General features: G+C 37.5%; 2 protein-coding genes across 3 annotated transcripts; one reads left to right on the plus strand and one right to left on the minus strand.

The window, feature by feature from the left end:
* The first annotated feature begins 2188 nt into the window (after positions 1 to 2188).
* Positions 2189 to 20798, plus strand: LOC127439909 (high affinity copper uptake protein 1-like). Its single transcript, XM_051696208.1, has 5 exons — positions 2189 to 2373; positions 6471 to 6598; positions 7429 to 7501; positions 16157 to 16325; positions 18901 to 20798. Exons 2-5 carry the CDS (start codon positions 6488 to 6490, stop codon positions 19100 to 19102), a joined length of 555 nt encoding a protein of 184 aa, XP_051552168.1. The 5' UTR covers positions 2189 to 2373; positions 6471 to 6487; the 3' UTR covers positions 19103 to 20798.
* A 2797-nt stretch (positions 20799 to 23595) lies between these two features.
* On the minus strand, positions 23596 to 25035 carry LOC127439916 (anaphase-promoting complex subunit CDC26-like). 2 transcript variants are annotated; one of them, XM_051696215.1, is made up of 3 exons: positions 24911 to 25035; positions 24384 to 24489; positions 23596 to 23992 (listed from the first exon to the last, which is right to left on the minus strand). In XM_051696215.1, exons 2-3 carry the CDS (start codon positions 24462 to 24464, stop codon positions 23807 to 23809), a joined length of 267 nt encoding a protein of 88 aa, XP_051552175.1. In that variant the 5' UTR covers positions 24465 to 24489; positions 24911 to 25035; the 3' UTR covers positions 23596 to 23806. The 2 variants fall into 2 exon arrangements, with proteins under 2 accessions (XP_051552175.1, XP_051552176.1); XM_051696216.1 differs by having other exon boundaries at positions 24855 to 24970.
* Between the last annotated feature and the right edge of the window lie 1695 nt (positions 25036 to 26730).

The raw sequence follows: 26730 nt of genomic DNA on the forward strand, positions 1-26730 counted from the left end.
TGTGTTTCAATTGCCAATGCGATTACGTCACACGTGCTTAGCGCTGCAGAACGGAAGCATGATTTAGAGTTAAAAAAAGTACTTAAAAGCGATCGTGTCACCTTAGAAGACATTAATTTAACCGCTGGAGTTGTATCGATGACGTTTATGCTGACTGTCAAACTGCTTCAAAAGAGAAATCTCCATTCACTTGCATTTTAAGGACCTACTGAGCTAAGATATTTTTCTAATTTCCTTCAAATGTGTTCTGGTGAAGAAAGAAAGTCATACACACCTGTATATCATGAAGGTGAGTAAATAATGAGAGAATTTTCATTTTTGGGTGAACTATTCTTTTAAAATCATACAGTATAGGCTATAGGGCTTCACATATATCCGAGGATCGGCAAAAGGGATATGAAATGCATATGTGATTAACCTTATTTATGTGACTGCTACAGTAGCATTGGGTCAATCAAGGTGTTTTTTGACAGGTGATCTAGACAAATAGGCATGTAGCATAGTTTCATATTAGAAAAAAAATCAGATGTCCCTCAGAAAATCAATGTGAACAAAGCCTTACGACTTGGGTCAGTAAGCATCCATCCAGATCACCTTGCTGCATTCATGTCATGTCGGAATTACAGTAATTAAGAGATGACAACTCGGAAATTCTACTCTGAGATATTCGTTTCTATGGCAACGCTCATAACGCCAAAACGGCTTTGTTGTTTATAACAGCAATTCCTTTATCACAACATTCATTCACCTCTGGACTCAAAAATATTTGTAAGATTTATATATATATATAGCAGCTTAATTCAGTGCTACAAACTTTAAGACAAAGCTATGTCAAGCCAACATCCAAGTTTAAAGTAGTTAGAGTTTTGTGGCTATATGCTAGTGTGCTCCCAGACGTTGACAAATATTCCCTTTTAGCAGATTTATTCATTTAAAATGACAGTCTTTCTTATTCCAAATTCAACATTAGACTTGTTTGCTGTTGTGAAATCTAGGAATACACTGTTTGAGTCGACTGCTGACACGTTGTTCTTTGTATCCTGACCTCGGCACTTCAACTAGTACTGTTGACTGCAGCACACAGAAGGGCATGGTGCCCCGTCCTGTTTTATGACTGAGGATCATCAGGTCCGAACATCATAACAGTCTGTAATGATTGACAAAATCCCTGTCAAACGTGCTCTCTGTATCAACTAAAAAGTGTTGAAAAGGTAATCATGAATAGACATCACCAGTCACTTTACAATGTCAACATAGATAGAGTCATTACTACATTGGAATAGACACACTCAAGATGTTTCGTTTTCAACATCTTGATCTCTTTCTCATACCCCTCCCATTTGTTTTTGCTTTTATCTTTTTATCTTAATGGGAGCATGCACCCTAATGCATAAGTGAAGCCCTAGTTCAGTGGTACATTGTTAGCTGATTAAGCTTGATCAAGGCCAATGCGATGTCCTTGAAACACACTTAATCTATCCAGTACTCAGTAAACAAGGGTATTCATTGGAAAAATTTTAGCGCAGACAGCTTTTAATCAGAGGGTGAATTATACAGTTATATTTAACATTTTCAATCAAGAAAATGAAGCCCTATGACGTTTTGCATTGTGACATTATGTTCATGACAGTTAAGCAAACCCTCTCCCCAAACTGCCATTAGCGTACTGTTATGTCATTTTATTCTCATTACAGTAATGTGAAAAAATAATTATTTATTAATATTGTAAAGTACAATTGTAAGGAGGCATCATGCTAGTATTTGTTGCACTGAATTTAAGTTTATGTTGATTTTAATAAAGAAATTATTTTTCTTTATTATTTTAATCAAATGTTATACATTTTACAGACTGATATTTATTTATTATTTATAAACGAGAGAGGAGAAATGCCAGAAAGCTTTATTTTCTTGCTTGAAAAGATACTTTTGATTTATGTAACATTTTTGGTCACACTTAATTCCCATTCTTGGGTTTGTGTTAGTTTTGATGAATTTACTATGACTCTACAGTGATAATACACAATGAGTAGTTGCTTCAAAACTTTTGGTTGGTACTAGACCTATACTGTTCAATGCAGTGAAGGTTTTAATGTAGTAGGTCTTGCAGTGGGTGTGACTTAAACCTTGTGATTGGATTAATGGCAGGAGGAGGGAAATGAAAGGCAGAAGAGAGGTCACATGAGAAGTCAGCTCTGTATGACCAGCCACACACTATATTGCCACTGACACAATCTCTTTATCTATCTCTATACACTGATTAACCCTGTATGATGAAAGATATACTGAAAAGGCAGGACTGAAAAAAATCACTTGCACATTTTGGACACCAACCAGGAACGAAGCCGTCTGAGTTAGGTGACAGATTTTCTGTGGGTGAGTTGAACTGGAACAAAAGCATTATTTATGGGGAAATTCTAGTTTTGCTTTTATAACTTTTTGTTTAATTTTTGTTGTCAGTGTGTTTTAGTTGGCAGTTTTATTATTCAATTGCAGAGCAAATGTATGTATTTAGCAAGGTAATGCTGTTTAAAGGCCATCAAAGGCTTTAGATGGTAATACCGTGGTAGTAAGTTAAAGAAACATGAGTCAGTTAGCATTTCAAATTAGCATTAGCATTGCTTCAATTGCTACATGCACTCTTGCTGTCGTGAACTCCTCAAGTTTGTGGACCCATGTTATACCAGCATGATTTGAGAATGTTCCAAATCTTGTGTGATTTTAGTGGAAAGAAGGAAATCTGACCTTTTGTAAAAGAGAGTTAACATGGTCAGTGTCACAAGTTTGCATATTTGATAAGAAAAGAAATAGTGAAGAATCTTAAATATGTCTTCCACGTTATAAATTACAACTTTTCACTGTTTTAGATTCTCAAAATCTTAAAACGTTGTTTATTTCTAGGTTTAAATTAGAGGTCAACCGATAGTGGATTTTGCCGATAACTAAGGTGGTGGTGGAAAAGGCAGATAACCGATTAATCGGCTGATTTAAAAAACAAAAAAAACAAATCAATGTATTTTTTTTTAGTCTTTCCTAACTGTGACGGTCACAGACATAGAGACTACAAGAGTCTCAAATGAATAAAATCCCAATTGCAGTTAATTTTACAACCAAAATCCTAATATTAACAAGAAAAAAATCCAGATTTGATGCATAATGTGGGACTTTTAACTATAAGCAATCCCGAAATACACTGGGGACTCTTACTTCGAAATGTCTGTGCTTCCAGCTCAAAAATCAATAAAGTTTATATAAATAAACATTCAATAATAGGGCTGTCACAATTATGAAATTTGGCTGATGATTAATTGTCAAACAAATAATTGCAATTATGACGATTAATTGTCTCGTTAAGGGCTTTCACGATTAATTGTCATATAAATTGTCATATTTTTTAAGGTGTACTTTTTTTCTGCATGTGTGCTTCATACAACTTAAGAAGTCATTTTTAAATATTTCAAGTATATAAATTAAATCATGAAATAGGATTAAACTATGATTTCCCTAAATACTTAAAACATGTCTCTCTTTTTGGTCAACTTTAGTTTTGGTAAGTTTTACATTTACACTTGTTTTTTTAACTCATATTTTTTTTAAATAAAATATAATTTTTATATATATTGTATTATATTTATATCACATTTTTACTTTATAAGTAAAATCTTTCTTTCCTACTTCACATTCACACGTTATTTTAATGGTCTGGTTAAACCCTCGACTCATAAGCACCTTATTTGACATGAAGCAAAGCCTTTGAGATTTTGTTTTATCATTTATAATTTTATCACTTGACAGAAAAAAGAGTAAGCGTGTGTCTCCTCTTTGTCACTGCGTGCCATTAACACAGCGTGTATAAACCAGGAACATTTGCCATTACATGATTATTGAAAATGAAACCGGAGAGCTCTGCTTTCACTATCAAAGTTTATACTTGTTCGTTTATATTTTTGCGGGAGTTTGACGTGAATCTCTGCTGACAGCGTGCATCAGAGCGCTTCACACGCTCTTCAGGACAGGAGCTGGTTGACCTCCGGTGCGGCTCAGTGACGCTCGGACACAGAGTTCAACTGAATGACACACAAACACGCTGTTCATGGCATTTATATATTATATTCCCTTAAAATTCCCTTATTTGGGCATTAAAATATGATTGGAATTTGAATGCCCAATAATCGCGATTGTCTCAATTAATCGCGGTTAGATCAAATAACTGTGATCAGACGGTTATTTAATAATCGCGACAAGCCTATTCAATAATATCAATGCTTACTATGGGGGCGCGTTGTTTATATAACATCTCGTTAATAATCGTGCATAAATCGATAAACCGTGACAGAGATTTGGCTCTGTTACAATGCTTTATATGTAAATATTCAACAAATAAAACTTTTTATTGCCTATACATTCATCAGATGAAGGGTTTTATATACAGGCTTTATATGTTTTGCCAGATGAGGTGATTTTATTATAATTCACAAGACTTAAAGTTGATGACACTCAAGTTAGAAAGCTTGATCTAATCAAGATAACAAAATATGCATTGAAGAGAGGATAAAAATATGGATGAATATTGTCAATGATGATAGATTCAGATACAGAAGATCCACGAGGTGTCAGTGTTTGTTTTATTTCACCTCTAGAGGACGCATTTATACTGCAGAAGCAAACCGTTCTTACTGTTGAATCTTCCGTCGTCAACCACAGAGAAAAATGGAGGAAAATAATAATAAAAAAATCCATTTGCAACCATCGGTGATGATTTTGGCAATAACCGATAGTTCCAAGAAGCAACTATCGGCACCGATTAATTGTAAAACCGATATATTGGTCGACCTTTAGTGTAAATAAATTCATAAAATCTCGGATTTACAATGTGGTCTTAGACTTTTGGACCACACTGTACACCACTGTACAGAATGATTACCATGTTCCTGTACCATTTTATTTATATGGTACTCTAGTAAAATCATGAAATTGCCATGGTACTTGGTTAAAAATATAGTTCTATGTCCAGAAAAACAGATACGTTTTTTTGTAAAGGATAGTTTAACCTTGTAGTTAGAGATCTGAAAATAAAGGCCTCCAAAGGCCAAGCGTGTAATAAGGTGGGAAATCGACATGTAAATGTCCAAAATTTCATGCACCCTGAAATCAACCCCATATTGCCGAATTACTGAAATAAGTGCCAACCCCCATCATATATTTTTGCGATAATTTTTGATAAATCTGTGATCATTTTTCCCTTATTTCCCCCTCACATTTTCACATTTTGGTGAGCAATGACCAAAGCAGTCACATCCCCTTAATCAACGCGATTTAGAAGTTGCATCTTCCCTCTAAGATTCCATTTTTCCTCCTCTGATGGTTAGGTTTAGGGTTGGGGTTTATATTAGGGCGTATGGTTAATAAAATATCAGTTCATTAGACACATTCTTTGAACTTGTGAAGAAAGCTTTCTCCACTGCATTGATATTGTTGGTGCCTTATATAGCCTTACCCTGCAGTTCGTTCACCCTCCGCCTATGAATTATTTTACCACTGTGTAAAGCGTTATTACAGTGCACATATTGTGTGGCTCAGTCAGTTCAGTATGTGGTTATAAAGACAGGAGAGGAGCAGACAGCTGCTCTCTGAGTGTACTTTGTGACTTGTTTTTCCCCTCTCTCATTGCTGTGTTTAAACTAGCCTACTGTCATGAATCAAGGCTGAATATAAGGAAATATTTCATTCCTTGTGTGTGAAAAGAGAGCAGTTGTATTCAGTGTCTGCTTAGAAGGCAAATATAAACATGCTGACCAATGGTTAGTACAGATCTGCACATGTCACTCTGATAATCACGTTCATTATGTCTGTCTGGATTGTTTCATTAGTGTCTGTGTATCACGTACAACCATTACTGATGTGCACTTTAACCCCTCAGGCTGTCCTTAAACCTTTAGTAAAGCATATCTGCTTCTCAAATTGGGGAAGTAATTGTTTTATAGAGGTACTATTAGATAAACTGGGCAATGTTCTTCAAGGGAAAAGCCTGGGGTTGTCAGGGCATTCGATTAGTTGAATGTCTTTCTTTCCTAGACACTCAGAATGTCAGGGGGCGTCACTTCATACACAGCATACAGTGGCCACTTAAGTCACACTTAAAAATGCATGAATGTCATTTCAATAGATTCCAAACCAAGTGGCATTAAAGCCAAGAAATAGTTTACCGTGATCCCTTTTCTCAATGATGTATTTAAGAATGTCAGTAATCTAGTTTATAGATTCCTAGATCAGGAACTCATGTGACTCTCATTTTACCAACTGCAAAGATATTCTTATCGTTTAGGGATTCTAAGAATGTTCAAGATTTTGCCACTGATGCTTTCCATATGCTGAGATGTCTCTGAGATATTTTGAGATGTCAGTTGGAAACGTAACTTTTTAATGAAAGGTTTATGAACTGACAAGGTTTTTTTCTGCACTCTCTACCCCAGAACCCCTGTGCATTAAGATGGATATGTCACATACACACCATAATCACCATAACGACATGACCATGTCACCTCCAATCACAGACTCTCATGGAGACCATGAGCACCCTGACACAGGCCATATGATGATGGTGAGACAACCTTGATATCATTTAATCTTTGTTTCAGTATTTGGGATGTCCATTTTTTTTTTTTTAAGATTTTAGGTTACAATTTATAAGGGATGAGTAATGTTTATAAATGTATAAGATAATAAAATGCATTTTAAATATTCCATGTAGTCCTGCAATTAATATGCATGCATAATAAATTATTAAATGTTGTTTAAAAATAGTTTTTTTTTTATTTTATTTTTTTTCCCCTTTTTCACCCAATTTGGAATGCCCAATTCCCAGTGCGCTTTTTTTTTAAGTCCTCGTGGTCGCGTAGTGATTCGCCTCAATCCGGGTGGCAGAGGATGAATCCCAGTTGCCTCCGCGTCTGAGACCATCAACCCGCGAATCTTATCACGTGGCTTGTTGAGCACGTTGCCACGGAGACATAGCGCGTGTGGAGGCTTCATGCCATCCACCGCGGCATCCGCGCTCAACTCACCACGTGCCCCACCAAGAACGAACCACATTATAGCGATCACGAGGAGGATACCCCATGTGACTCTACCCTCCCTAGCAACCGGGCCAATTTGGTTGCTTAGGAGACCTGGCTGAAGTCACTCAGCATGAACTAGTGAACTCCAGGGGTGGTAGCCAGCGTCTTTTTTACCACTAAGCTACCCAGGCCCCTAAAATAGTTTTAAATGGAGTGTCACAATGCAGGATATGTCAACTATCCATTCAAAGTTATAAATCCATTTTAAATAAAAAACCTAGCCATGTCTGAATTATATAAGAAAATTATCTGATGTATTCTTTACTTATTTTGGGAAAAGTTTGGTTAAAAACTGATTTGTTGATGCTTTCAGCAAATGACCTTCTACTTAGGCTACAAAAATGTTGAGCTGCTATTCGCCTGGCTTGTCATCAACACACCAGGAGGTAAGACCGCTCATTGGTTTATGTTTCTTTCACTTTTGTTGACATGGTGGTATTTTGGAAAGGCTGCTATTTGGGCTGTCACGATTATGAAATATGTCTGATAATAACTTGTCACAAATTGTCATTCAAGTCATGTAATCATATTTAACTTGGAATCACATAATAAAATAGGAATCTTTGATTTCCTTTCAGGCTTTAAAAACTTGGAAAGTGTTTTAATGTAATTTTACAGGGTTAGAATGCCATGAAAGATTATATTTTAAATAATTAAAATATGTCTCCCTTTTTGGTCATCTTTAGTCTTGGTCAACTTTTCATTTACACGATTGTTTTTGGAATGCCCAATTCCCAGTGCGCTTTTAAGTCCTCGTGGTGGCGGAGGATGAATCCCAGTTGCCTCCGTGTCTGAGACCATCAACCCGTGCATCTTATCACGTGGCTTTTGAGCGCCTTGCCACGGAGACATAGCGCGTGTGGAGGCTTCACGCCATCCACTGCGGCATCCGCGCTCAACTCACCACGCGCCCCACCGAGAACGTACCACATTATAGCGACCACGAGGAGGTTACCCCGTGTGACTCTACCCACCCTAGCAACCGGGCCAATTTGGTTGCTTAGGAGACCTGGCTGGAGTCACTCAGCACACCCTGGGATTCAAACTAGCGAACTAGCGAACTCCAGGGGTGGTAGCCAGTGTCTTTTACCACTGAGCTACCCAGGCTCCCCTACACCATTGTTTTTAGAACCCAACCAACCCGAATTATAGGGGTGAGCGATATACATGATAAACTGGTAGAAATTTGCCAACCAGTATACATTTTGGATTACCGTCTCTATCACGGTAACTCAGAATTGCCACACGAGAAATGTGTACAGCATATAACACATATGCACTCTGTCAGATAAATGGAGTGAGGCGGTGCGATTGCTTGTTCCTCAGATTCATTTGAATGAGAAGATGAGAGGAGATTATGAAGGAAAAAATGCGTCCTCCATGGTGTGGAATTGGTTTGGCTTTAAAAAACGCGATACCGAACAGAAAACAGCGATTTGCAAGGTTTGTACATTGTGTATGTCAATATATCCATGTGCGCATATATAGCAGTGGTCAGGGCTTCACGTGAGACTGATATATATATAAATAATGAAACACAGTTTTTCACTGACAGTTGCACGTGTCGTTAGATGAAAAGCTTGTCTAGAACGCGACAAAAAGATTACACTGAATCCGCTTCTGCGGCATGAAATTTTGCTTGAGCACCGTCAAAGCAAATTCAATTACATTCATCCCGCGCTCCAAGCATGCCTCCCATGCAAACACGCGCAGCTGTGTTTTGTGCGAGTGTTGCGCACACAGTCTGAAACACACAAGTGCGCGCAAGTCTTGAAGTCGCCCCAGTCCCTTCATTTGTGCTCCTGTGACAGAAAAAGCACAGATCACACCCGTTGCTTATATTGGTTTCTCTCGATGTCAAGTGGATTTTTTAAATACACATCAAAACCCTTTCTAAAATTCTGTGCGATAATCAGGAAACAAACCAGCCATATTTTCTTTCAGATATTTTATATTTTCTTTATAAAGATGACTAAAAACACAAAGAGTCTAATTAAGTGTTTTATTTATGGATACTTTTTTTATTTATATGTTATTTTACTTTTTGCATTGCTTTGAGAAGATGTTCAGTTTCTTGAGGAAAGTTGTAACAATAATCATAATAATAATAACAACAACAATAATATAATTATAAAAAGAAAAAGAAAATTGGTACACATCTTCAGGCTGAAATGTGGCATTTATTTTTTCTTTTTTTTCTTTGACTATGTTTGTCAAGTTTAAAATAAAGAGAAAATGATATAAGATGAAGAAGTTTTAATTTATAAAGTATTTAATTCACTGACTGGATTACTCAGCATTACACATTGTGACATGGCTTAATATGTAATACAATTTTAATAATTTTTCAGAAATATCGTGATACAAAATTACTCATAACATGATATAGGATTTTGGTCATCACCCACCCCTACTGAATTATATTATGTTATATTATGTAATATTAGTATATTTATTTTCTAAATTCTTCACTTTCACAAGTTATTTAAAGGCTCTCCCATTAAACCCACGAGCCCTTATTTCGCATGAAAAAAGACCTTTGATATTCTGTGTGTATTTAAAAATGTTTCTTCGTTCTCTTATCTCAGAAATGGAGTAAGCGGCTCTTCTCTTCCCCTGTGTCACTGCGTGTCATTAACACTGCCTGTATGAACCTGCAACAAGTGTTAATTTCATCAACAAAATTACTGACGAAAATGTGTTGACAGGGTTTTTTAATTTTTTTTTATTGTTAACAATTACAAAGGCATTCCAAAAAATAAGCATGACGATAATAAAACTATTTTAAACACACTGTTGACAAAAATATGACAAGAAGAAAATAACACTGCAATATATTAGCAAAACATTAATAATGTTTTAGAAGAAAAGTAAAAATCTAGAAAGAATACAGTTTATTTTCAAAAATCAAAGCATAGTATGGTGCGGATTGATTTTATTGATTATTTATTGATTTTATTGGCACCACTTGAGTCCTGCACTGTCAATTTTTACAGATAAACCTTTATATGACAAATAAAAAACTGTGTAAAAATGAACACTGTCCATAGCGACCAAGAACATTTGCCAATAAGCGAACGTTAAATTAAAGTGAAACCGCTTCACATTTACTATTTACAGGAGTTTGGGAGTTAATTTGGAGTGCTAAAATAATGCAATAACACTGGAAAATGAGACACAAAAACATCCCGTTCGTGGCATTTCAATATTGGCTTAAAGTTCTTATTTGGAAATAGGGGTGGGTAAAAATATTGATTTTCTGATGCATCGCGATCTTCATTTGAATGATGTCGATTCTTAAATCCCAAGATTCATCTTTTACTCTATGTGCAACCAAGTTTCGTGCTATGCGACTAAAGTGAATATATTTGGCAACTGGCTGGTAAATGTTTACATTTCACTCACCAGTAATTGTGTAGTTTAGTCGAGAAGTATTCAGCAGCGAGATCCTTTCACAGCGTGTTGAGAGTAAAAGTTGTTCCGTGTAATGTGTGTCCAAGACGAGATCCACACAACCCATTTGTCATTGAACACTGTCTCTTTTAATACCCTTTTTGTTCTTGGAATGCAAACTCATGAGGGGCGAAAAAGGTGAGAGAATCACTGGTCCACGAAATGTTTTTCTGGGGATATATTTTTTTTAAAGAATAAGCTAAAAGCACCAATTCCAGCTATTTTTAGGGATTCAAGTATACAGTGCATCTGGAAAGTATTCACAGCGCTTCACTTTTTCCACATTTTGTTATGTTACAGCCTTATTCCAAAATGGATTAAATTCATTATTTTCCTCAAAATTCTACAAACAATACCCCATAATGACAACGTGAAAATTTATTAAAAATAAAAAACGAAAAAAATCACATGTACATAAGTATTCACAGCCTTTGCCATGACACTCAAAATTGAGCTCAGGTGCAGCCTGTTTCCACTGTTCATCCTTGAGATGTTTCTACAACTTGATTGGAGTCCACCTGTGGTAAATTCAGTTGATTGGACATGATTTGGAAAGGCACACATCTGTCTATATAAGGTCCCACAGTTAACAGTGCATGTCAGAGCACAAACCAAGCCATGAAGTCCAAGGAATTGTCTGTAGACCTCCGAGACAGGATTGTATCAAGGCACAGATCTGGGGAAGGGTACAGAACAATTTCTGCAGCATTGAAAGTCCCAATGAGCACAGTGAGCGATCGGGGGAGAAGGGCCTTAGTCAGGGAGGTGACCAAGAACCCGATGGTCACTCTGACAGAGCTCCAGCATTTCTCTGTGGAGAGAGGAGAAACTTCCTGAAGAACAACCATCTCTGCAGCACTCTACCAATCAGGCCTGTATGGTAGAGTGGCCAGACGGAAGCCACTCCTCAGTAAAAGGCACATGACAACCCACCTCTTTGGCCTGAATGGCAAGCGTCATGCCTGGAGGAAACCAGGCACCGCTCATCACCTGGCCAATACCATCCCTACAGTGAAGCATGGTGGTGGCAGCATCATGCTGTGGGGATGTTTTTCAGCAGCAGGAACTGGGAGACTAGTCAGGATCGAGGGAAAGGTGAATGCAGCAATGTACAGAGACATACTTGATGAAAACCTGCTCCAGAGCGCTCTGGACCTCAGACTGGGGCGAAGGTTCATCTTCCAACAGGACAACGACCCTAAGCACACAGCCAAGATAACAAAGGAGTGGCTACGGGACAACTCTGTGAATGTCCTTGAGTGGCCCAGCCAGAGCCCAGACTTGAACCCGATTGAACATCTCTGGAGAGATCTGAAAATGGTTGTGCACCGACACTCCCCATCCAACCTGATGGAGCTTGAGAAGTCCTGCAAAGAAGAATGGGAGAAACTGCCCAAAAATAGGTGTGCCAAGCTTGTAGCATCATACTCAAAAAGACTTGAGGCTGTAATTGGTGCCAAAGGTGCTTCAACAAAGTATTGAGCAAAGGCTGTGAATACTTATGTACAGGTGCATCTCAATAAATTAGAATGTCGTGGAAAAGTTCATTTATTTCAGTAATTCAACTCAAATTGTGAAACTCGTGTATTAAATAAATTCAATGCGCACAGACTGAAGTAGTTTAAGTCTTTGGTTCTTTTAATTGTGATGATTTTGGCTCACATTTAACAAAAACCCACCAATTCACTATCTCAAAAAATTAGAATATTTTGACATGCCAATCAGCTAATCCGCTCAAAACACCTGCAAAGGTTTCCTGAGCCTTCAAAATGGTCTCTCAGTTTGGTTCACTAGGCTACACAGTCATGGTGCTGACTGCTGATCTGACAGTTGTCCAGAAGACAATCATTGACACCTTTCACAAGGAGGGTAAGCCACAAACATTCACTGCCAAAGAAGCTGGCTGTTCACAGAGTGCTGTATCCAAGCATGTTAACAAACGTTGAGTGGAAGGAAAAAGTGTGGAAGAAAAAGATGCACAACCAACCAAGAGAACCGCAGCCTTATGAGGATTGTCAAGCAAAATCGATTCAAGAATTTGGGTGAACTTCACAAGGAATGGACTGAGGCTGGGGTCAAGGCATCAAGAGCCACCGCACACAGACGTGTCAAGGAATTTGGCTACAGTATTCCTCTTGTTAAGCCACTCCTGAACCACAGACAACATCAGAGGCGTCTTACCTGGGCTAAGGAGAAGAAGAACTGGACTGTTGCCCAGTGGTCCAAAGTCCTCTTTTCAGATGAGAGCAAGTTTTGTATTTCATTTGGAAACCAAGGTCCTAGAGTCTGGAGGAAGGGTGGAGAAACTCATAGCCCAAGTTGCTTGAAGTCCAGTGTTAAGTTTCCACAGTCTGTGATGATTTGGGGTGCAATGTCATCTGCTGGTGTTGGTCCATTGTGTTTTTTGAAAACCAAAGTCACTGCACCCGTTTACCAAGAAATTTTGGAGCACTTCATGCTTCCTTCTGCTGACCAGCTTTTTAAAGATGCTGATTTCATTTTCCAGCAGGATTTGGCACCTGCCCACACTGCCAAAAGCACCAAAAGTTGGTTAAATGACCATGGTGTTGGTGTGCTTGACTGGCCAGCAAACTCACCAGACCTGAACCCCATAGAGAATCTATGGGGTATTGTCAAGAGGAAAATGAGAAACAAGAGACCAAAAAATGCAGATGAGCTGAAGGCCACTGTCAAAGAAACCTGGGATTCCATACCACCTCAGCAGTGCCACAAACTGATCACCTCCATGCCACGCCGAATTGAGGCAGTAATTAAAGCAAAAGGAGCCCCTACCAAGTATTGAGTACATATACAGTAAATGAACATACTTTCCAGAAGGCCAACAATTCACTAAAAATGTTTTTTTTATTGGTCTTATGATGTATTCTAATTTTTTGAGATAGTGAATTGGTGGGTTTTTGTTAAATGTGAGCCAAAATCATCACAATTAAAAGAACCAAAGACTTAAACTACTTCAGTCTGTGTGCATTGAATTTATTTAATACACGAGTTTCACAATTTGAGTTGAATTACTGAAATAAATGAACTTTTCCACGACATTCTAATTTATTGAGATGCACCTGTACATGTGATTTTTATTTTTTTTTTTTATTTTTTATTTTTTTATAAATTTGCAAAGATTTCAAACAAACTTCTTTCACGTTGTCATTATGGGGTATTGTTTGTAGAATTTTGAGGAAAATAATGAATTTAATCCATTTTGGAATAAGGCTGTAACATAACAAAATGTGGAAAAAGTGAAGCGCTGTGAATACTTTCCTGATGCACTGTAGCAAATTAACTGCACAGTTGTGCAGAATCAGCTGCAAGAATAAAGGGTATTTTGGTGTGGCTTGCTTCTGTGTCACAAATTTGTAAAATTTTATTAACTGATTAGTTCGGTGACCCCTCCTGGAGATGTTACTATGTGACGACAGAGCGTCTTATGTGGTATGAGCGAGTCATTGAATCATTTTGAGTCGTTCATGACCGAAATCTACCAAGAGGCTTTATAGTGTTTAAGCATTAAAAGAACAAAGCAGATCTATAATTTCTGTTCAGTTTTTGAACTGCTGAGCATGACTTTTCATCCAAAAAGAAAACAATAATAGTCTAATAATAGTGAGTTTCAGTAACGTCTTTCTCCTTCATTAAAATTGCATGACTGAAAATCTACTGACTTCAGAAGAATATTTAAAAATTATAAACAAAGCAGATCTACAGTATCATTTTCGTACAGATTTAAACTGCTGAGCATGACTTTTATCAGAAAAGAGGCCAATAATAGCCTAATAATAATAATTATATATATATATATATATATATATATATATACACACACACACACACACACACACACAGTTGAAAAGTCATTAAAACTAATTTAACAGATTTAATATTAGCAAACTATAGTTTTGGCCAGTTGTTTCGGACATCTACTTTGTGCATGACACGTGTAATTTTTCCAACAATTGTTTACAGACCGATTGTTTCACTTTTAATTGACTATATCTCAATTCCAGTGGGTCAGAAATTTACATACACTAAGTTAACTGTGCCTTTAAGAAGCTTGGAAAATTCCAGAAAATGATGTCAAGCCTGTACAAACAAAAAGGGTGAGGCTTGTAAGCCGAAGAACACCATCCCAACCGTGAAGCATGGGGGTGGCAGCATCATGTTGTGGGGGTGCTTTGCTGCAGGAGGGACTGGTGCACATCACAAAATAGATGACATCATGAGGAAGGAAAATTATGTGGATATATTGAAGCAACATCTCAAGACATCAACCATGAAGTTAAATCATGGTCGCAAATGGGTCTTCCAAATGGACAATGACCCCAAGCATACCTCCAAAATTGTGGCAAAATGGCTTAAGGACAAAAAAATTCAAAGTATTGGAGTGGCCATCACAAACCCCTGACCTCAGTCCGATAGAAAATTTGTGGGCACAACTGAAAAAGCATGTGCGAGCAAAGAGGCCTACAAACCTGACTCAGTTACACCAGTTCTGTCTGGAGGAATGGGCCAAAATTCCAGAAACTTATTGTGAGAAGCTTGTGGAAGACTACCCAAAATGTTTGACCCAAGTAAAAAAAATTAAAGGCAATGCTACCAAATACTAACAAAGTGTATGTAAACTTCTGACCCACTGGGAATGTGATGAAAGAAATAAAAGCTGAAATAAATCATTCTCTCTACTATTATTCTGACATTTCACATTCTTAAAATAAAGTAGTGATCCTAACTAACCTAAGACAGAGAATGTTTTCTAAGATTAAATGTCAGGAATTGTGAAAAACTGAGTTTAAATGTATTTGGCTAAGGTGTATGTAAACTTCTGACTTCAACTGTATATATATATATATATATATATATATATATATATATACACACACACACACACACACACACACACACTTCACTTCAAAATGACACCGGTTGTCAGGATATTCATTCAGAATACTAAAAACGGTGGCATTTTTTGGAGCACTGTCATAAGATACTTCCTTACTGTAAAGAGCAAATGTACTGGTTGCACAGGTTTTGCAAGATTTCACAAGGAAACTAATTTAAGCTGACACATGTAAATGATTAGAACAAAAGCAGAATTTTTTTGTTGCCCCAATGCAAGAAGTCTGTTTAAAGGGAGACTTCATTCTGTCATAATTTACTCACACTCGTGCTATTCCAAACCCGTATGCGTATTTTGATGTGGAAAACAAAAGATGTTTTAATGAAAATCGCTGTCCGTCTTATCAATACATTAGCAGTTTATAGTGACTCACTTTAAAGCTTAAAAAGGATGTGAAGTATCTTAAAAGTAGTCCATGCAACTCGTGTCATTTTGACATGGATTAAACCTCTAGAGTCATATGGATTACCTTTATGCTACCTTTATGTCCTTTTTAGAGCTTGAAAGTATGGACCCCATTGACTTGCATTGCATGGATACATTCAAAAAAAAATCTTCATTTGTGTTCCGGAGAAGAATGAAAGTCATACAAGATGTCATAAGGTTGAGTAAATGATGTGAGAATGATAATTTTTGGTGAGCTATTCCATTAAAATCTTTTTATCTTTGTCTCTAGAGATGGCAGGTGCATGCATCGGTGTGTTCCTGCTGGCTGTGTTCTACGAGGGGCTTAAGATCGGTCGTGAGGTCCTGTTGAGAAGGAATCAGGTGAACGTGCGTTACAACTCCATGCCTGTCCCTGGAGCAGATGGAACCATTCTCATGGAGACCCACAAAACAGTTGGGTCAGTAAATATACTCATGTTTTTCAGAAGCTCAGAGTAGAGGTCTGCATTGGCATTGGGCTGAAGCCCAAACGCGGCCCATAAACAGGACCCAGCAAGACTGTTACTGTCCAATTATAGGACTGAACTCGACCTACATCCAAAAATCCTTCCTCTTCAAGACCCAGATGCACAGATTCTCACAGCTCTGACTCAGAATTGAAGGGCACTTTGTGTGGAAAACGAGTTGCATTAAAATATAACACAAATAACATATAAACAAATTTTTTGTCTGTGCAAAATTGGCCATAACGTCCAAAGTATACTTCAGTTTTCCGTGTTCCACTGCATCTCGTGTAGAGTGCGCGACGCAAATTTTGTCATCCGCACGGTAAGTGTGTTGGCGTACAACCTAGTTTTTCTAAACGACTCCGTCCATAAGGGATCATGGTCAAAAACATGAACTTTGAAAGTCTGAGCGTTCGATAGTGCGCCAGATGGAACGGCATGCAGAGAAATGGAGTTTACTGTAGCCTTTACTCTCTCAAGTCTCTATGTTATGGATGCTTTTCACACTGTGATGCATTTTGTTTGTTTAGCAGCGTTAATCTAGCAAACTATTATATATTTAAAAAGTGTATTTAGTGTAAATTTATAACATTATACTTTGAGAAGCTGAACAATGCAAACTTGAGTCACATGTTAGAGTACCACCGCTTTTGAGGTTTTTTTGTTAACAGTTTACAAGGAAAGTTTTTACATGTTTTTCTTGTTAGCCCTTGTATAAATTAATGTTTATACATTAATTTAAACATGGAAAATGTTTGAAAATGTTTGCCTAATCTTCATCATTGTGAAACATCTGAAATGTTATTATTTTTGTTGACTAAAATTAGAATGTGAAGTTCAAGTCAGAGTAAAATGGACTAATGAACATGACAAAATATTTTCATCAAAATGCACTATATACAATACACTGTATTTAATTATTGACCAAATTAAGCCTTTTATTTACTAGATGAAGGGTTTTGTGTATATAAATTATATACACAGTATACTGTATGTTATGTTCCTCATTTGTAATTCGCTTTGGATAAAAGCATCTGCTAATATATATACACACACTGGTGGCCAAAAGTTTGGAATAATGTACAGATTTTGCTCTTATGGAAAGAAATTGGATATTAATAATGTGAAAAATTACTATTACAATTTGAAAATTCTTAAACTACTTCAAAGATTTCTCATCAAAAAATCCTCCACGTGCAGCTTTAGCTTTGCAGATCCTTGTTATTCTAGCTGTCAGTTTGTCCAGATACTCAGGTGACATTTCACCCCACACTTCCTGTAGCACTTGCCATAGATGTGGCTGTCTTGTCGGGCACTTCTTACGCACCTTACAGTCTAGCTGATCCCACAAAAGCTCAGTGGGGTTAAGATCCATAACACTCTCTTCAATTATCTGTTGTCCAATGTCTGTGTTTCTTTGACCACTCTAACCTTTTCTTTTTGTTTTTCTGTTTCAAAAGTGGCTTTTTCTTTGCAATTCTTCCCATAAGGCCTGCACCCCTGAGTCTTCTCTTTACTGTTGTACATGAAACTGGTGTTGAGCGGGTAGAATTCAATGAAGCTGTCAGCTGAGGATATGTGAGATGTCTATTTCTCAAACTAGAGACTCTGAGGTACTTATCCTCTTGTTTAGTTGTACATCTGGTCTTCCACATCTCTTTCTGTCCTTGTTAGAGACAGTTGTCCTTTGTCTTTGAAGACTGTAGTGTACACCTTTGTATGAAATCTTCAGTTTTTTTGGCAATATCAAGCATTGTATAGTCTTCACTGCTCAAAACAATGATTGACTGATGAGTTTCTAAAGAAAGCTGTTTTTTGTTTTTTTGCCATTTTTGACCTAATATTGACCTTAAGACATGCCAGTCTATTGTATACTGTGGCAACTCAAAAACAAACACAAAGACAATGTTAAGCTTCATTTAACGAACCAAATAGCTTTCAACTGTGTTTGATATAATGGCAAGTGATTTTCTAGTACCAAATTATCAATTTAACATGATTACTCAAGGATAAGGTGTTGGACTGATGGCTGCTGGAAATGGGGCCTGTCTAGATTTAATCAAAATGACTTTTTTCAAATAGTGATGGTGCTGTTTTTTTACATCAGTAATGTCCTGACTATACTTTGTGATCAGTTGAATGCCACTTTGGTGAATTAAAGTACCAATTTCCTTCCAAAACAGCAAAATCTGTACATTATTCCAAACTTTTGGCTGGCTGTGTGTGTGTGTGTGTGTGTGTGTGTATATATACTGACTTCAACTGTATATATATTTCACAGTTCAGTGAAAATACTGCTGTTTAGTGTAGCATTGTTCTCTAATCACTGATGTTTAAATGATGAGGTCAATGAAGAACAGGCAAACATGAATCACTCTTAATCCTGTTAACAATGATGTAATCATAGCACGTTTGTAGTCATTACCACAAAGTTGACCCCTGGGAAGCAAACGTGCATTTTCTTCACACTCATGACCTGCCTTTTTTGTAATCCTATAATAATTCCTCGTTCTCTTCTGTTCCCTAGCCAGCGAATGCTGAGTGTTGCACACTTGCTCCAGACGGTTCTACACATCATCCAAGTGGTGGTCAGTTACTTCCTCATGCTGGTGTTCATGACATACAACGGTTACCTGTGCATCGCCGTGGCGGCGGGCGCAGGGTTTGGCTACTTCATCTTCAGCTGGAAGAAGGCAGTAGTGGTGGATATTACAGAGCACTGTCATTGACCTCTCGACAAACCCCACGGCTGATCATCCCAAAAAACACCTACTGAACAATCCAAACGTACATCACAACAACCTGATGTATGTAGAGCACTGTATGAATGCTCAAATTAATTTTGAGAAATAGTGAGGGCCTCATGGCTCCATTCATTTTAAAGCTTGGCTCTGTTTTGATCCTCTTAGTTTTATACAAAATACAATATTTCATAACCCTACCATTCCTCGTTACCATCCCGTCACAATTTCAGTCACTTTGACAGCTGCATGTCTTCTGTAATGTTAAAATATGTGTACACAGCCTAACCGTCTACCTCCACGGTCATAGTACACTATGTGAAAGATCACAATTCAGTTTAATATAATTGTGTCTGCTGTCCACTTCACATTAATGTATATGAACGAAGGTGCTTTTGGGCAGTGCGATACAGCCTTACTAAACCCCTTTGCCTTAAATTAGGGAACACACACACACACACACACACACACCCACCCAAGAGGGTGACTGAAGACTCTGAGCTAAACTGGTTCTGGCAGACCTAGTATACAAGCACTAGTGATTTTATTTAAGGTAGTGCTGGGATGTTACGGCTGACTATCCAAGTGTTTTGTTTTTTTTTTCTATTTGAGCTGTTGGAGGAATCAATGAAACAACTATTAATGAGTGATGATTGTTTTGACTCTGGATTGAAATGTTGAATCTTGTTGTCATATGATGTTTGCACAGAGAAAGAGAGGTTTTGTGTTGGCAGAGTTGAAGTTGAACTTTGCTCCTTTGGAGTGCTTTTAAGTAATTATTCAGTGGGGAATTATTGGAAAATAAATTAAATCTGATGCCAGTGTCATTTATTTTTATAATTTATATTTGTAAACTCTACTACTTAAATGACAATGTACTTGATATCAAAACCTTTTTTGGCAATCTGTGTAGATCCTTTTTTATTTTTTCCACATCTTTTAAGTGATTGTGTTGTGTCACACAGAAGATATGATCTTGAGCAAATTATGAGCTATTCAAAATTTTAAGGTAACTACTCTGATAGTCCATGGGTCCTAGAATGACAATTTTATTGTTTTTGATGATAGTTATGCTCCTTTATGGTAAAGGGGTGTGCCTTTGTCATACTGGACCCAATTAACTCCAATTTAAGGTCAGAAGAAGTGTCTGAAAAAAAAAAAAAAAAGGCTGGAACTGAAGGCTTTCTTACTGAGAAAATAGCAAACCACACAGCATTGTGGTTTTTAAGAAAGCATATACTTTTTGCTTAGTTTAATTTGTTTTCTGTAATCTTATTAATAGACCTATTTTATTGTTTCAGAAGAAAATGTTAACATCACATGTTTGTACCAGTTGTCAGGTACATTTTGTGGCACGGGATTTGAGGATTCATTATATTCTCTATCACAGGGCTTTGTCATATCAAATCTGGTACTGTTCTGAAAAATATAGTAGCAAACTGTGTTTGCTGAGTGTGTGTATTTTTTTTTTTTTTTTTTTGTAAATAGGTTTCACATTTTGGTCAACATTGAAGTGGGACAGTCACAGCATACAAGCCCTTGTGTAGAAGAATTGAGCCTCATTTCCACTATTGCAGTTGTGTTAACATTTCACAATTCAGTCATGTCTGTAGAGTTTTACCTAAAACAGTACTGCAATCATTAATAGTAAATGGCAAATAAATATTTTATGATTTGAAGGATACTTGTTGTGACTGCCGCTTCTGTGATTAATCAACCTATATTGTATATTATTAGTTCGGAAACGGAGAGCTGGTTCCAACAGTTTCTGTTAACAGTTCTGTGCAAGACCATGCTAAAACACTGTGTTTCCGGCACTGCAACAACACTATTGACTCAGCATCGTGACACATGCAGCGCGACCAGTATAAATTGATTCCCCAATGAGTGGCTCTTATGAGCTAGTTCTTTTGAATCTACAGCACGACCAGTGTAGCCCGATTCCCCATCAAATGACTCTTATTATCCGATTCTTTTGAATCTACAGCACAAAGAGTGTAGCCCGATTCCCCATCAAATGACTCTTATTATCCGATTCTTTTGAATCTACAGCACAAAGAGTGTAGCCCGATTCCCCATCAAATGACTCTTATTATCCGATTCTTTTGAATCTACAGCACAAAGAGTGTAGCCCGATTCCCCATCAAATGACTCTTATTATCCGATTCTTTTGGATCTACAGCACGAACCGTGTAGCCCGATTCCCCAACAAATGACTCTTATTATCCGATTCTTTTGAATCTACAGCACAAACAGTGTAGCCCAATTCCCCAACAAATGACTCTTATTATCCGATTCGTTTGAATCTACAGCACAAAGAGTGTAGCCCAATTCCCCAACAAATGACTCTTATTATCCGATTCTTTTGAATCTACAGCACAAACAGTGTAGCCCAAATCCCCAACAAATGACTCTTATTATCCGATTCTTTTGAATCTACAGCACAAACAGTGTAGCCCAATTCCCCAACAAATGACTCTTATTATCCGATTCTTTTGAATCTACAGCACAAAGAGTGTAGCCCAATTCCCCAACAAATGTCTCTTATTATCCGATTCTTTTGAATCTACAGCACAAACAGTGTAGCCCAATTCCGAAGCAGATGACTCTTATTATCCGATTCTTTTGAATCTACAGCACAAACAGTGTAGCTCAAATCCCCAACAAATGACTCTTATTATCCGATTCTTTTGAATCTACAGCACAAACAGTGTACCCAATTCCCCAACAAATGACTCTTATTACCCAATTCTTTTGAATCTACAGCACAAACAGTGTAACCCAATTCCCCAACAAATGACTCTTATTACCCAATTCTTTTGAATCTACAGCACAAACAGTGTAACCCAATTCCCCAACAAATGACTCTTATTACCCAATTCTTTTGAATCTACAGCACAAACAGTGTAGCCCAATTCCCCAACAAATGACTCTTATTATCCGATTCGTTTGAATCTACAGCACAAACAGTGTAGCCCAAATCCCCAACAAATGACTCTTATTATCCGATTCTTTTGAATCTACAGCACAAACAGTGTAGCCCAATTCCCCAACAAATGACTCTTATTATCCGATTCTTTTGAATCTACAGCACAAAGAGTGTAGCCCAATTCCCCAACAAATGTCTCTTATTATCCGATTCTTTTGAATCTACAGCACAAACAGTGTAGCCCAATTCCGAAGCAGATGACTCTTATTATCCGATTCTTTTGAATCTACGGCACAAACAGTGTAGCTCAAATCCCCAACAAATGACTCTTATTATCCGATTCTTTTGAATCTACAGCACAAACAGTGTAGCCCAATTCCCCAACAAATGACTCTTATTACCCAATTCTTTTGAATCTACAGCACAAACAGTGTAACCCAATTCCCCAACAAATGACTCTTATTACCCAATTCTTTTGAATCTACAGCACAAACAGTGTAACAAGATTCCCCAACAAATGACTCTTATCCGATTCTTTTGAATCTACAGTATGAACCGTGTAGCCTGATTCCCCAACAAATTACTCTTATTATCCGATTCTTTTGAATCTACAGCACGACACATACGGCTCAAACGGTGCACCCCGATTCCCAAAAGAATTACCATTATGAGTCGGTTCTTTTGAATTTCTACAGTGACACATACAGCGCAAAAATTGTAGCCCAATTCCAGAAATAACCACTGTTATGAGTCGGTTCTTTTGAATCTATACCATAATCTTCTTTCTTCTGCAGAACACAAATGAAGAGTTTTAGTAGAATATTTCAGCTCTGTTTATCCATTTTATGCAAGTGAATTGTGACCAGAACTTTGAAGCCCCAAAAATGACATAAAAGCATCCTAAAAGTAATCCATAAAACTCCAGTGGTTTAATCTGTCTTCTGAAGCAATTTAATTGGTTTTGGTTAAGAATAGACCAACATGTAACTCCTTTCTCAATATAAATCTTGACATCAGCAATCTCCTTGCCGATCATGATTTCAGGCTTGATTACACTTCCTAGCGCTATCTAGTGCTCTGCCTATGCGTCAAAAGCTAGGAAGTGTAATCGAATCTGAAATCATGATCGGCAAGGAGACTGATGATGTCAAGATTTATATTGAGAAAGGAGTTACATGTTGGTCTATTCTTAACCAAAACCAATTAAATTGCTTCAGAAGACAGATTAAACCACTGGAGTTTTATGGATTACTTTTAGGATGCTTTTATGTCCTTTTTGGGGCTTCAAAGTTCTGGTCACAATTCACTTGCGTAAAATGGATAAACAGAGCTTAAATATTCTACTAAAACTCTTCATTTGTGTTCAGCAAGAGAAAGAAAGTCATACACATCTGTGATGGCATGAGGGTGAGTAAATAATGAGAGAATTTTCATTTTTGGGTAAACTATCCCTTTAAGATTCTCATCCATAACTATGATCTTCTCACCTAAGTGTTTTCCCTTGTCTTCTTTTTTACTATTATATAGTAAAGTGAAAAGATTCAATTCCCCCCATTCTATTAGTAAGACTTTATTTAATTTGTAGAAAAATAGTCTTTTGTGTAAATCGGTTGTCACAAACAACCTTAAAACACACAGTTACCAAAACAATAGCGCCTGTGACTTTGGTCCTTTTTCAAGTCAGGGAAGATCAAAAAATAATGTGTGTGCGCAACTGAAACACCAATGTAGACCTCATAGTCCATTTTTAGGTTTACAGATTGTCAAAACTGAAGGTTCCCGAAAAGTGATGGTAATGTGTTAGGCTTCAGGTGAGGTTTGTATCCAATTCGTTCGTGGATCATCTGCTCTCTGGTTTTCCCGTCTGTGGCTCCACCTGATGCTCCACTCATCTCGCTGAATGTGGCTACACCAACTACATCCACCTCATCCCTCTGTTTCTTTCGACTCTGAATTGACATGAAAAGTGATGCTGATATCAAGATCAATCTCTATTTGACAGCTATTATATGTTGTAGTTCACACCGCACAAATATGCTGGAATAGGACATATATAGTTCATACCAAAAATGACAATTCTGTCATAATTTTTTCACCCTCATGTTGTTCCAAACCTGTGGTGACTGAGGCTGTCATTCTGCCTAACATCTTTTGTGTTCCACAAAAAAACAAAGTGGGTTTGGGACAACATGAGGGTAATAAAATTATGACAGAATTGTCATTTTTGGGTGAACTATCCCTTTAATTCAAGGTTGTTTCATCTCATACCAAATAAACTCAACTGACACGCATTAAATCAAGAACTAATTGAAGTTACTCAGTGCAGACGAGGTTTTTTACCTCTAGTTCTTTTTTCACACTTTCAAACTCGTCCGTGTCATCCAGCTTGAGCTCGAGGCGCGTGGGTTTCCTGCGCAGCATCTTCACGTCACCTGCCTCTCGTTGCCTGAAAACGCATTAAGCAGATGCTCAGTTAATTTGCTCTTATTGAGTTATTGAAGAGAAATAATTCTGATGTCAAAATGCTGACTTGTTTACACGTTTTGAACCAACGTGTTGCATTTCACAAAGCATGTAAACATGACACATAACCAAACCATGTCGATATTGCTAATTATAATATTTACAGTAGTCCACAGCACGTTTATGACGCATATGTTATTGATACTTAACGTCTATCGATGTCAATGCAATGAAACAACTTCAGCTCCAGCAGCATTAAGGTGACTGTTTAGAAGCTACATGCTAACTGGTTAATCCAGTAACTGTAACGGTTCACAAACAGAAGGATAATGAACCATTAAAACTTGCCGTTTACTTTATTCAACAGGGCAGATGAATGACAAAAAAAATCTGAGCTGAAATACCTTTTACTAATTCACATTAGACCACATTAATAAACTCGCACGCTTCCCATCCACGGGAAGTTCAGAGTGGAACTATGGGAAATGTAGTTGAAAGCTTCTTAGTGCATTACCGCCATCAGCTGAACTGGAGCGTGAAACAGCAATGCAGAAGGACAACTCTTACTTTGTGTGTGTGTGTGTGTGTGTGTGTGTGTATATACACACACACACACACACACACACACACACACACACACACACACACACACACACACTGGTGGCCAAAAGTTTGGAATAATGTACAGACTTTGATCTTATGGAAAGAAATTGGTGCTTTTATTCACCAAAGTGGCATTCAACTGATCACAATGTCAGGACATTAATAACATGAAAAATTACTATTACAGTTTGAAAAAATGTTCAGAACTTCTTAAACTACAAAAGAGTTTATCAAAAAATCCTCCACGTGCAGCTTTAGCTTTGCAGATCCTTGTTATTCTAGCTGTCAGTTTGTTCAGATACTCAGGTGACATTTCACCCCACGCTTCCTGTAGCACTTGCCATAGGTGTGGCTGTCTTGTCGGGCACTTCTCACGCACCTCACAGTCTAGCTGATCCCACAAAAGCTCAATGGGGTTAAGATCCATAACACTCTTTTCCAATTATCTGTTGTCCAATGTCTGTGTTTCTTTGCCCTCTCTAACCGTTTCTTTTTGTTTTTCTGTTTCAAAAGTGGCTTTTTCTTTGCAATTCTTCCCATAAGGCCTGCACCCCTGAGTCTTCTCTTTACTGTTGTACATGAAACTGGTGTTGAGCGGGTAGAATTCAATGAAGCTGTCAGCTGAGGACATGTGAGGCGTCTATTTCTCAAACTAGAGACTCTGATGTACTTATCCTCTTGTTTAGTTGTACATCTGGCCTTCCACATCTCTTTCTGTCCTTGTTAGAGTCAGTTGTCCTTTGTCTTTGAAGACTGTAGTGTACACCTTTGTATGAAATCTTCAGTATTTTGTAAAGTTCAAGCATTGTATAGCCTTCATTCCTCAAAACAATGATTGACTGATGAGTTTCTAGAGAAAACTGTTTCTTTTTTGTCATTTTTGACCTAATATTGACCTTAAGACATGCCAGTCTATTGCATACTGTGACAACTCAAAAACAAACACAAAGACAATGTTAAGCTTCATTTAATGAACCAAATAGCTTTCAGCTGTTTGATATAATGGCAAGTGATTTTCTAGTAACAAATTAGCAATTTAGCATGATTACTCAATGATAAGGTGTGATAAAAATGACTTGACTTTTATTTTATGTAAGGTTGCATTTAATCCTGAATGACCTGAGCAGAATCTGGTTATTATTGATTCTTTTCTTCTTAGTAAAGTTGTCATTGCTCCTCCTGTGCCTACTTTTTCCTGTATCTTATATAGAGTCTCCCCTTCATTTCTCTATCCCATTGCTCCAGCCAGATATTATTTGCAGCTTTATGAATGATTGCCTTGGCTTCAGATTTAGTTCATTATTGAGTTTTTTGCCAGTCTGTCCACCATTTAATTGCCTTCCACTCAGGGACCTAAAGGAAGCTAACAAAGGTTCCTTGATCATGAACTGTATACAATAATTGCAATATTTCATATACTATATCCTGTCTGCAAACAGAATGTGCGATTGCAGGCGTCTCAGAGCAGCCAGTGAGTCTGTGCAAATGAATCCTCTCTCAAGGTTCACTTTCTTCATCCACGGGACAGCCAGGAGGACTGCAACTAACTCAACTGTAAAGACTATTCTCTGATGCTCTCTTCCTTATGGATACCTGATATTTGGTATGAACGCAGCTGCTC

Source organism: Myxocyprinus asiaticus, chromosome 4 (assembly GCF_019703515.2).
Source record: "Myxocyprinus asiaticus isolate MX2 ecotype Aquarium Trade chromosome 4, UBuf_Myxa_2, whole genome shotgun sequence".
Classification (NCBI taxonomy): domain Eukaryota; kingdom Metazoa; phylum Chordata; class Actinopteri; order Cypriniformes; family Catostomidae; genus Myxocyprinus; species Myxocyprinus asiaticus.